Source organism: Garra rufa, chromosome 10, assembly GCF_049309525.1.
Source record: "Garra rufa chromosome 10, GarRuf1.0, whole genome shotgun sequence".
In the NCBI taxonomy this organism is placed as follows: Eukaryota; Metazoa; Chordata; class Actinopteri; order Cypriniformes; family Cyprinidae; genus Garra; species Garra rufa.
Genome location: NC_133370.1, coordinates 50701474 through 50712983, shown reverse-complemented (window position 1 = coordinate 50712983; position 11510 = coordinate 50701474). Strand labels below are relative to the sequence as shown.

At 39.7% G+C, this 11510-nt stretch overlaps 1 protein-coding gene across 1 annotated transcript; it reads left to right on the top strand.

Moving 5' to 3' along the window:
• Positions 1–9596: 9596 nt before the first annotated feature.
• On the top strand, positions 9597–10363 carry LOC141344635 (E3 ubiquitin/ISG15 ligase TRIM25-like). Its single transcript, XM_073849508.1, has 2 exons — positions 9597–10218; positions 10295–10363. The coding sequence occupies exons 1-2, from the start codon at positions 9634–9636 to the stop codon at positions 10361–10363; spliced, it is 654 nt and encodes a 217-aa protein (XP_073705609.1). The 5' UTR covers positions 9597–9633.
• The last annotated feature ends 1147 nt before the right edge of the window (positions 10364–11510 follow it).

Sequence of the window (11510 nt, the reverse complement as noted above, 5' to 3'; positions counted from 1 at the left end):
ACAGTAGGTTCTTTAAGTTTGTTCTTTCTATAAGGGTACTAACAAATAAGAGTGTTTTAAAATAGACCTGAGCTAGACATTTTTAACTACATGTTAAAAATGATACATATCCTCAAACAAGACCAATCATTAAAAACAGCTGCAGCTATTTTTGTCTAATGTCATTATCTGATTCTCTTTAATTTATAAGATGTACTTTTTTTCTTAATCCTACAAATGTTGATGCTGCTTTTATCAGTCTAATCAATATTGTGTATGTCCAGATACTGTTTCTAAACCAAACAAAGAAAACATATTATATTGTATTTAATTATTTTGCACAAGTACCATGGTTTCGTTGTCATGATCTGGGCTGTGGGGTTTCCCTCAGCCACCTGAGGTCGCTGTTCCCCTTGCACTGCACTTCCCTGATTGTTCACTCCTGTCTTGTCATTAGCACTGATTACACTCACACCTGCTCACTATTATCTGGACTGTAAGGACTCTCATGTCTCACTGTTCATTCTGGCTGCATTGTCTTCGTGTGTCTTCTAGTCTGTCATGTTTGCAGGACTGAGAGATGAGGTCAGGGTCCAAATGCAGGTAAGGTGTTTTAATTAAACAATAAACAAACAAACAAACAAAACCAAAAGGCCAACACGGCACAACACGACATACATACACGTGAGGGACAGACATCAGAAGAAACACGAAGACAATGCAGCCAGAATGAGCAGTGAGACATGAGAGTTCTTACAGACCAGATAATAGTGAGCAGGTGTGAGTGTAATCAGTGCTAAGTAATAAAGTATTGTAAATGTTTATTTTTATAAACATGGAGATGTTTAGTATCATCTTTAAAAGAAGCAATTAATGTGTTTTATAAGAACAAAAACCTAAATAAATGTAGAATACATTTTTAAGATGTACGATGAATGATTTGTTTTGCTGTATTAATATGTTTGTTACTGTGTTTTATATTTATGATCACCTAAAAGTATTGTAAATGTTTATTTCTACATTACATATAATCTCATTTTGTTTAGTATCATCTTTAAAATAAGTGAATGTTGTGTTTTAAAAGCTCAAAAATTAAATGTTGAATAATTGTTTTAAATGTATGATGAATGATTTGTTTAGCTGTAGTAACATATTTGTTACTATGATGTTTTATAACTTCAATAAACTTAATAATATAAATGTTAAACAATGATTTGTTTTGCTGTAGTGACATGTTTGTTACTTAACACAAAAAGATTTTGTCTTTTAATCGAGTCGCTTTTTAACTTGAAATGTTTATAGGACTTATTAGATCACAAATTTGTATAATGGACATCTGTGAAAGAACGGATGACAGCTCGGAAAGACGGCACGCAATAGTGTTAGGGCTAGCACCCCGAAACACTGCAAAAAAAAGCTACGAGTTCTGAAGAAAGAGAATACCCCCAGGCAGACCGAGGAGGGGGGAGGATAATCTGCCATCGGACGGATCAATGGTTAAAGACCCGGACAATGAAAAAAGGACTACGAGATTGGACGCGGAAAGACAGAAGGCTGAAGAAAAAAGAAGATGCAACATCTGTGGAGGGTTTTTCAAGAACGAGCGTGGTGTAAAAATCCACCAAGGCAAGTCCAAGTGCAAAGAGCAGAGTCAGCAACGCAGAGCACCCAAGCTTACGCAGAGTGACATCTCTAAGTTTGTTAAGGATGTTCATCAGTCGGTGGAGGAGGACCAGGGCCAGGAGGCAAACCACAGTGCCCCAGACCTCCCTGCTCAACCTACTCAGAGCACAGGAAGAGCCGGTGAACCCAAAAGTCCAAAAGACTTCGAGAGGAAACCACGGTTGAACTTACCACCAGCAGCAGACTGCCGCTGGACCCAACTGGATGATGATCTAAATACCATCCTGGAAAACACTCTGAAAGGAGATGCAGCCAAGAAGATTAAGATCATGGTTGATATTGTGTACCAGACGTGCCATGACACATTTGGCAGAAAAGAAGGAAAAACTCCTAGGCCACCAGCAGGGCCCAGTAGGAGACAGCGGCAGATCAAAGAACTGCGAGAAGAGTTAAAGACATTAAAAAGAAGGTGGCGGGAAGCAAGCGACGAGGAAAGAGCGGCCCTGAATGAGATCAGCAGAGAGATGCGAAAAAGGCTAATCCAGCTTCGGAGTGCTGAGACCACACGAGACAAGCAAAGGGAGAAGCGCCGAAAGAGGAAAGTCTTTTTTAACAACCCTTTCCAATTCACAGCGGACCTACTAGGGAAACCGAAAGGTGGGACCCTGTTATGTGCAAAGGAGGAAATAGAAGACAGTGTGGCAGCTGCCCATGGAGACTCCTCTAGAAGTATTCCTTTGGATGAATGCCCGTTCCAACTGCCGATTCTTACACCACACACCTCTTTTAACACGGCAGACTTCACCGTGGATGAAGTGAAAGCAGTGGTTAAAAAAGCACGGGCAGGATCAGCCCCAGGACCATCAGGAACCACCTACAAAATCTATAAATGCTGCCCACTGCTGCTGAAAAGGCTCTCAAAGCTCTTACGGACATTGTGGAAGAAGAAGCTGGAACCTGGGCTTTGGACTCTCGCTGAGGGCTGCTTTGTGCCAAAAGAGCTAAATTCCACCAGACTCGATCAGTTCCGGGAGATTTCCCTGCTGGACGTAGAGGGAAAAATATTGTGGTCCATCATCGCAAAAAGGCTAACAACATACCTGCTCGCCAACGAATTCATTGACCCCAGTGCCCAAAAAGGAGGAGTACCGGGTTATTCAGGCTGCCTGGAGCACACAGCAGTGATTAGCCAGCTGATCAATGAAGCCAGGAGTAGCAACAACACCCTCTCTGTTGTGTGGCTGAACCTCGCCAAAGCCTACCCAAGCGTCCCACATCAGCTGATCCGAAAGGCATTGGAGCACTATCGAGTTCCTTCAGAGGTGATTGAGCTTGTAATGGCACATATGGATGCGCTGCAGATGAGGTTCACCGTAGGAAGCATCACCACCAAATGGCAAAGGCTCGAGAAGGGAATCATGGCAGGATGCACGATTTCCGTGGCCCTGTTCATAGCGGCTATGAATTTGTTGTTAAAGGCAGGAGAGATGCAGTGCAGAGGCCCACGAGCAGTAGACGGCACGAGACACCCCGCTTGTCGAGCTTTCATGGACGATGTGACTGTGATGACTCCATCTATTCAGGGGACACAGTGGATCCTGAGCGCACTGGGAAAAATGGCAACATGGGCACGCCTGCAGTTCAAACCAGAAAAGTCAAGGAGCCTCAGTATCTTGAAGGGGAAGCTAACAGGAAAAACTTTCAACATCCAAGGCTCTGAGATCCCAATAATCCAAGATCAAAGGATCCGATGCCTTGGTAAGCAGTACGACAGCTCTTTAAAGGACACCGGCAATCTCGCTAATACCAAGGCCCAGCTGAACATCTGGCTTAAGGCAGTCGAGGACAGCCAGCTGCTCGGGAGGTTTAAAGTCTGGTGCTTTCAGTACGGCATCATACCCCGGCTGAAATGGCCCTTCCTACTCTACGACTTTCCTGTGTCCCAGGTGGAAGGAATGGAAAGACTGTGCAGCAAATACTTGCGGAAATGGTTGGGAGTCCCCCCATCATTTAGTGCAGTCAACTTGTACAGCAAGACCTCCAAGCTTCCCTTGCCAATCTCATCGGTGGTTGAGGAGTTTAAAGCCACCAAAGCAAGGGCAGTCAGTACACTGCTCTCTTCTAAAGATGGGAAAGTAAGACATGCAAGCAAGACCATCAAATGCGGCAGAAAGTGGAGCCCCCAGCAAGCCGTAATGGAAGCAGAATCCTACTGGAAACACCAAGAAATCGTAGGTGTGGTATGCCAGGGACGCCTGGGCCTTGGGCACTATAGTGATAAGAGGTGGAGCAGGGCTGATACCAGAGCTAGAAGAGGCCTTGTGGTGCAAAGAGTCCGCGAGGCAGTAGAGGAGGATCGTCAGGTGAAAGCGATTGGACTTGCTTCTCAGGGTCGATGGACGCAGTGGGATCAGGCACAGGAGCGACCATTGTCTTGGAAGGAACTGTGGCAGACTGACCAGGGGAAGCTAAGCTTTCTCCTGTGTTCAGTGACTGACCTGCTGCCAACAACAAGGAATATAAAGATCTGGGGCGGAGAGGAAGATCCATCTTGCAACCAATGTGGAGCACCATTCTGTACACTAAACCACATTCTGGCCGGTTGTCCAAGAGCATTGGCAGAAGGCCGCTACAGATGGAGGCACGACAAAGTCCTCACAGAAATTGCCAAATGGGTGGAACAGCAGCGAGTCAAAGCCAACAACAAGCAGGCCTACCCGCCCCAGTCCACAATCTTTGTGAGGGAAGGAGATAAGGCTCATAAGACTGGCACCGGGGCCAAGAACCCACCCTCTACCTTGCACCAAGCCTCTGATTGGGAGTTGAGAGTGGACCTGAAAAGGAAACTTGTCTTCCCTCAGGATGTGGCAGTGACATCCCTTCGACCAGACATAGTCTTGCTATCCAGGAGCATGAAATCCATCATAATTGCTGAACTCACGGTGCCCTGGGAAGAGAGGCTAGCCACTTCACACCAATTGAAAAAAAGCCAAGTACCAAGACCTGGTTGACGAAGCCACTTTAAAGGGGTGGCATGCAACCAGCTACCCCATTGAATTTGGGTGCCGCGGGTTCCCAGCAAAATCGGTGCACTACTTCCTCCAGAAGTTGGGCCTGGAGCCGAAACATCTGAAGAAAGCCACCAGAGGCATAGCTGCAGCAGCCGAGTCCAGCTCAAGATGGCTGTGGCTGAAGAGTGCCCACAGTTGGAATCCTTCTGCAGGTGAAGGCTAGGTAGTCTTCACGGCCCCACTCAGGCGAGGTGTTCAGGTTAAGGGGCGAAACACCAGAGACCCTGAGATCCCTGCTGATGATGTGGAAGGGTTCCAACAATGTGGATGCTCCAAGGAATACCATCTTGGAAGAAGATCTGCATCACCATAGAAAGTAGTTCCTGTAGTGGCAGAAGCAGCTTGTGGCAAAGCATCTTTGATGTTTATTTCACCTAATAATTTGGATATTACACTGATATAACAATGTAAATGTGATTTAGGATGAAATGTCTTGAGTCCGACTATAATAATTTAGATTACTTATAATATTTCATTAAACATGGTAGTATGTTGATTTTTTTTTTCCGTGATGGATAGGTGCTCAGTTTGTACAGTAAAAAACTTTATAAAAACATACCAAATGATGTTTATTAAAAAATAGAGAAGTAGAGAAAGTTTACTGTGATTGGGCAGGTTTAGGGGCTGATATCAGATTGACATGTCCAAGCATTTCTCACTTTAGATTAATTGATGAATCAGTATTTTGAACAATGACCTCTGTGCTAGCCATCCTCTGTGAGGAAATATCCCAGCATGCACGACCCAAAGGCATCATGGATGGGGGCTTCTTCTTGAAAGACACAAATGTAAGGCACCCACACAGAATACCTATTGTGCATTTAAACAGAGCAAAACATTAGGAGCTGCATCCGGTGCCAAACTATTACCCATATCTGATGCACATAGCAACTTTTTAAATTATACGTTAAAGTAATTGATGTTTATGAAAAATAAAAATGCATTTTTTATTTACAATCACTGTGATGGGTATGTTTAGAGGGTAATACAGTATAAAACGTGTTACAATAATGTAAATATAAATATAATATTTTATCATTATAATGTAGAAACGTAAATTTTCTGCGAATAGCGTAAAACAAAACAAAAATGGTAAACTGTATTGAATTTGTCTATGGAAAGCCTCCATAAAACATTTGACATGTCCAGACATGTCGGGGGTCACAATATCCCTTATCATTTGACCTGTTAAAATATATAAACTTTTTATTTATTTATTTTAATTTTTTTACATTTGGTGTTTATAATCTTACTTAATCTCTTGTTCCTGCTCCTGGAAAAATGTACAATACTTTTATTTTTAACAACCTAAAACTAGTGTAAATGCTTTTGTTTTATATTGTGCGTGATCACATTATTTATTTATATTCATTACATATAACAGAGAATAAGACTTGGATGATTAAAAGAGAGAGAGAGAGAGAGAGAGAGAGAGAGAGAGAGAGAGAGAGAGAGAGAGAGAGAGAGAGAGAGAGTGAGTCACAGAGCTAGTGAGACAGAGAGAGAGAACATCCGCCACTGTTCAAAAGTTAGATCTAATTTAACTAAACTCGTGTGCATTTTGAGAGCAGTCCATTTGATACAGGATACTTGTAACATTAAGATGTGTTTTATCCTCTGGAAAATGTAAGAGACTTTTTTTCATCAACCTCAAAGCTTTTGTTTTATTGTCTGATTTTATTCATTGTTAGGTTTATGTACATAGATATTGGTTTTCTTTACACACTAATGATTTGTATAAGGGGTGGTCCATAGATGTAATGATTACAGCTCATATTTACATTAACATAATTTAAATAATTGTATGTTTGTTAGTGATTTAATTTAAATGGCTCAAAAGCTATCAATTAACTTTAAAGTTTAATTGATTGAATTTGTTTGTTTTATAATGACTGTGTTGATTTATGTATATACTCATAGATATAAGTTTTCTTTACACACTGTCATGCTTTTTTATAAGGGTGATCCATATATATTAATGATTACAGTTCATATTTACATTAACATATTTTAAATAAATGCATGGATGTAAGTATTTTAATTATAATGCTCAAAAATAAGTATGTTTGTGAGTGTTTTAATTATAATGACTCAAAAGCTATCCTCATAAACCACATTTAAAATTATAGTGCAACACATAAAACCATGTAAGCATTCAAAACTGTGTTCTGATAAATCATATAAACAAGTATAACCAGACAAACCATTAAATATATATATATAAATACCAATTTATATATATATATTTAATGGTTTGTCTGGTTATACTTGTTTACGGGTCACGAGGGGGCGAGGTCAAATGTCATATTTTGACAGGTCAAAAAGCTCAAAGTCATTAATAATTTTGGTCATAAAGGACATCCTAACACTACTTGTAATGTACAACAATAATACTGTTTTTATGTTATAGTAAGGGCTAGGTTTAGGGTTGGTGTAAACGTTAATAAAACACATTCTAATAGGCGGCAAATGTAATTTCATTGTTAGTTTCCGGTCGGAGCTGTATCCCTTTTAGCCACAACCTATAAGAAAGGAAGTGAAATGTGACAACATGCCCCTTGGTGGGGTACATTGTAACATGATCATATGACAGCTTAAAATGTTTTCTGATCTAATAAAAAATATATATATATATACAAGACGAACTAAAATATTTTGTCAATAAAATTATTAACATGTCTAAATAAAATAATGGGAGTTTTTGGACATCCCCTAACTGTCTTGAACTGGAATACACAGAGTACGCATGTGCATCACAGAGCTAGACAAGACCAGCATTTGAGTTTAAAAGTGTTAGAGCCACTGCCCCTCTGCCCTCATCGACTGAAGCTGCCCCTCTCACCACTTTGTTATACCCCAACTAGTGGCACAACAAATAAATGAATATTATTTGTAATTTAATTCTTGGCCTGGGCAGCGGGGGTAAAATCCTCTTGTATGAATGATCTAACCCTGGCACACATCAACTAAAATATATGAGACTGCTTGTGTTCTTGCCCTTTCTCTTTCTCTTCCATGTTTTCATCCTCCTCCTCCTTCTCCTCCTCTTCCTCTTTGTCCTTCATCTCTTCCTTTTCCTCTTCTTCCTCTCCATACTCCTCTCCCTCCTACTCCTCTTCAAAATTACACATTACTGTATGTGAGATATTGATTAAAAAATAATAGATGGGATTCATAGTTTAATTTTTACTAGTGGTATAACACAGTCATTCCCAAAGGCGGGGTCCCGACCAACAAGTGGGTTGCGGGAGATTTTGTATGGGTCGCCAAGTCGAGCACTATTTTTCAGTGTGTTATATACTCTTGATTAAAATGTATATGTGTAGTTCACCCATTGGCCGCATGAGGGAGCTCGTCGTTTTCATCTGCTTTTTTTTTGCCTCAAAGTATCTTACTTGAGTAAATGTGGTCACAGTGCGTGCATAAAAAAGTTCTCAAAAATATTTCAGTAAGAAACTTGTTTTTGACTTGACTTAATGTTCATATTATTCTGGTAGATGTGCAAAGCATTGAATGTTATATGAAAGGCATGCACTGATTCTGTCTGGTTTTATTGATGATAGGAAGAAAACCAAACAATTAACTGCCCTATTTAGCACTTTGTCTCTTAAGTATAAATTGTGTACACTGTAATGATGAGAATATGAAAAAAATGAGATGCCTTGTCAACTCTTCCTTTCTCTTTCACCTCTGCATTTTACTTATTGTCAACAACAGGTAAATAAAAAAAAATTGTGCTTTGTCAAATATCTGTATCTCTTTTAAATAGTTAAGTGGAAGCTTAACTGACCTTAACAATGGTCATACATATTTTGTTAATGCATAAATTCTCTTCGTGATATATGAACTATATGGGCCTCATGTTTATTGGGTCACAAGGATTTATCGACTTTAAAATGTGGGTCCCCAGAAAAAAAGTTTGGGAAACACTGGTATAACAAATAAATAAATAAATAAATAAACACACAAATTACAATATCATTGTGAAAAAAAGAAAAAAAAAATGGACACAAAGGTGAAAAAAAAGTCCACTGTCAGAATTTGTAACTCTTGTTGTCCTCTGTCTATATATTCTTTCCAATTGAAGGTTTATGAGATGTAGCTTTGAGCTATTTCAGAGAACTGCTTCATCATTGGTTGATCTATATTCTCTTCATTAGTGAAAGTCAAGATTCACTTGAACAATTCTTGGCAAATTTACAAAAAGTCTAGTAGAAATGTGTAGAAAATATGACAACTAGTTCAAAAATATTGCATTTAGTGTAATGACGTACACGATGAGCTAATGACTTGATGTTTTGAGCGGTGACACTATTGCACAGAGAACTATAATACATTCTGAGCAACGTGACAATAGCAGCTGATAATGTAGGAAACCACACACAAATGCACATCAGTCACATGAACGTACTTCAGCAATCACAACTTGATCAAGAGAATGAGAAACTTCTTATGATGTACACAAGTGACTAGATTCTCATAGTTTTGAGAATTTTATTTCTGATCTGAGAAATAAACCAAAGCCACAGAGAAAAACTGTGAGCTGACTTTTTTTTTTATCTCCATCGAAGGTTCTGATTGGTGTGTAATGAATTTAGACTCCTAGTGTTTCCAGTTGAGTAATTGTGTGCTAATTGAGCTCAAACTTTGCAGACTTTAGTGAACAATATTGAATACCAGTGCTTTATAAATGACCACAAGGTGTAAGCCCTGAGAAATGATGGGATCTTTGTCTGTTAAGCAGTATGAGTTAACCAAATTGAAATTGTAGTTGACTGGTCATATTGTTTTAGTAATTGAGAAAAACTGTAACAGCAGCCAAAACCTGCTTTACAGACTCACAGACACACCTGTTTTACACGTCACTCAAACACAGAACCAGGAAACAGGAATCACATGAGTTCAGGGAAAGAGAAACTGAAGTGTAGTTGAGCTGTTGTGTGTTTGTGTCTCTGTGTTCATGAGTAAAATGGCAGAAGCCAGAATTTCAGTGGATCATAAGGAGTTCATGTGTCCGGTGTGTCTGGATCTCCTGAAGGATCCAGTGGCCATTCCCTGTGGACACAGTTACTGTAAGAGCTGTATTACAGACTGCTGGGATCAGGAGGATCAGATGAGAGTCTACAGCTGCCCTCAGTGCAGACAGACCTTCAGTCCAAGACCTGCTTTAGCTAGAAACACCATCTTGGCTGAAATGGTGGAGAAACTGAAGAAGACCAAACTTACTGCTGACTGTTACGCTGGAGCTGGAGATGTGGAGTGTGACGTCTGTACTGGAAGAAAATACAAAGCCGTCAAGTCCTGTCTGGTGTGTCTGAACTCTTACTGTCAGAATCATCTTGAACAACATGAGAGTTTGTTTAAAGGAAAGAGACACAATTTGACTGAAGCCACTGGACGACTGCAGGAGATGATCTGCCAGAAACATGAGAAGATCCTTGAGGTTTTCTGTCGCACTGATCAGAAATGTATATGTGTGCTGTGTATGGATGAACATAAAAACCACGACACTGTATCAGCTGCAGCACAGAGGACAGAGAAACAGGTATTTAACACTAGACACTGATCAAATATTGCTGACACTGGTTTCATATGTGTTTATATCGGCACCATATTAACAGCTTACAGCATTCACACTGAACACCACAGCAGAAATCAACAGCAGCTGCAAGAAGACTTTCACTGTTTGATGAAAATACACCTAAACCTTCATCAACACAATCTTTCAGAAAATAGACCTTGATTAAGAGACATACAATAATGGAGTGAAATATTCAGCTCAGGGCTGTGCAGAGACCTTTAAAGGGGCAGGTGCTCAAAGTATAAAAAGGGCATCTGAAACAAGGCATTAAAGAGCCCCTAGGGTCCATCACCTCATTGTAGGCATCCAGTTACTTACGTAACAAGTAACAATGTCATTAATAAGACAAATTATGCATTATTTGAAGTTTAAATTGCGTTTCAGGACTCAAACAACAGAATCAGTAATATTTTTTTTCACTTTGTATTGTATTGTATTGTAAGATTGTAGACAACAGGCTTCACTGCAGAGTATAGAAATAAAACAAACATATTAAGGAAGGAATTTTATTTCACTATTTAAAATATTTTAAATATCAATTTAAGGCAAATTGTGACCCTTTTTAAGAGCCGCAGAAGTAAAATGAACAGTATGAGTAGGATTTGACAATGTACGGTAGAATATTAAGGCATAAAATGGCATGATTTATAATTCAGATACAGCTTCACACAAAACAAAACAAAATTTCTTATACAATGGAATTTCAGCCTTTATACCATTAAAAGGGATAAATCGAGTTTATCATTTATTATATTTATTTAAAACATAAATATTACTGTCTTATTTGTTTAGAGTTTTAGAAGGCACATTAACTTCTTTCACATTTACAACTCTGTGTTTGCTGCATAACAACGTAGGTCGATAATTGCAATAATTTGACCATAAAGAGCTAGCCTGGCTAACGCCAGACCACGTTATGACTTCGTCATGATTCATGGTCTGGGAACCACATGTTCATTTTCTCGTATTTGAGGCGTGGTTTACGAATGCCCAGAGCCGTTTATTGGGCGATACGAATGTCTATCTAATGCGCCTGTGCGTAGCTCATAGCCCATCGTTTCAATTATACCGGATGACGTATGTAGAGCGAACGCCAAAAGTTGCTCTTTTTTCAAAATAAACTTGCGTTCTAAACAACTTAGAACACTATACACCGTGTCTACACCGGACCCGACAGTTGCCGCGCCGCAACAGCTAAAGTATAATAGCTCAAAATCGTTCTAAGGCCCAGCATATTAGCGTTAGCCGCTTATGCT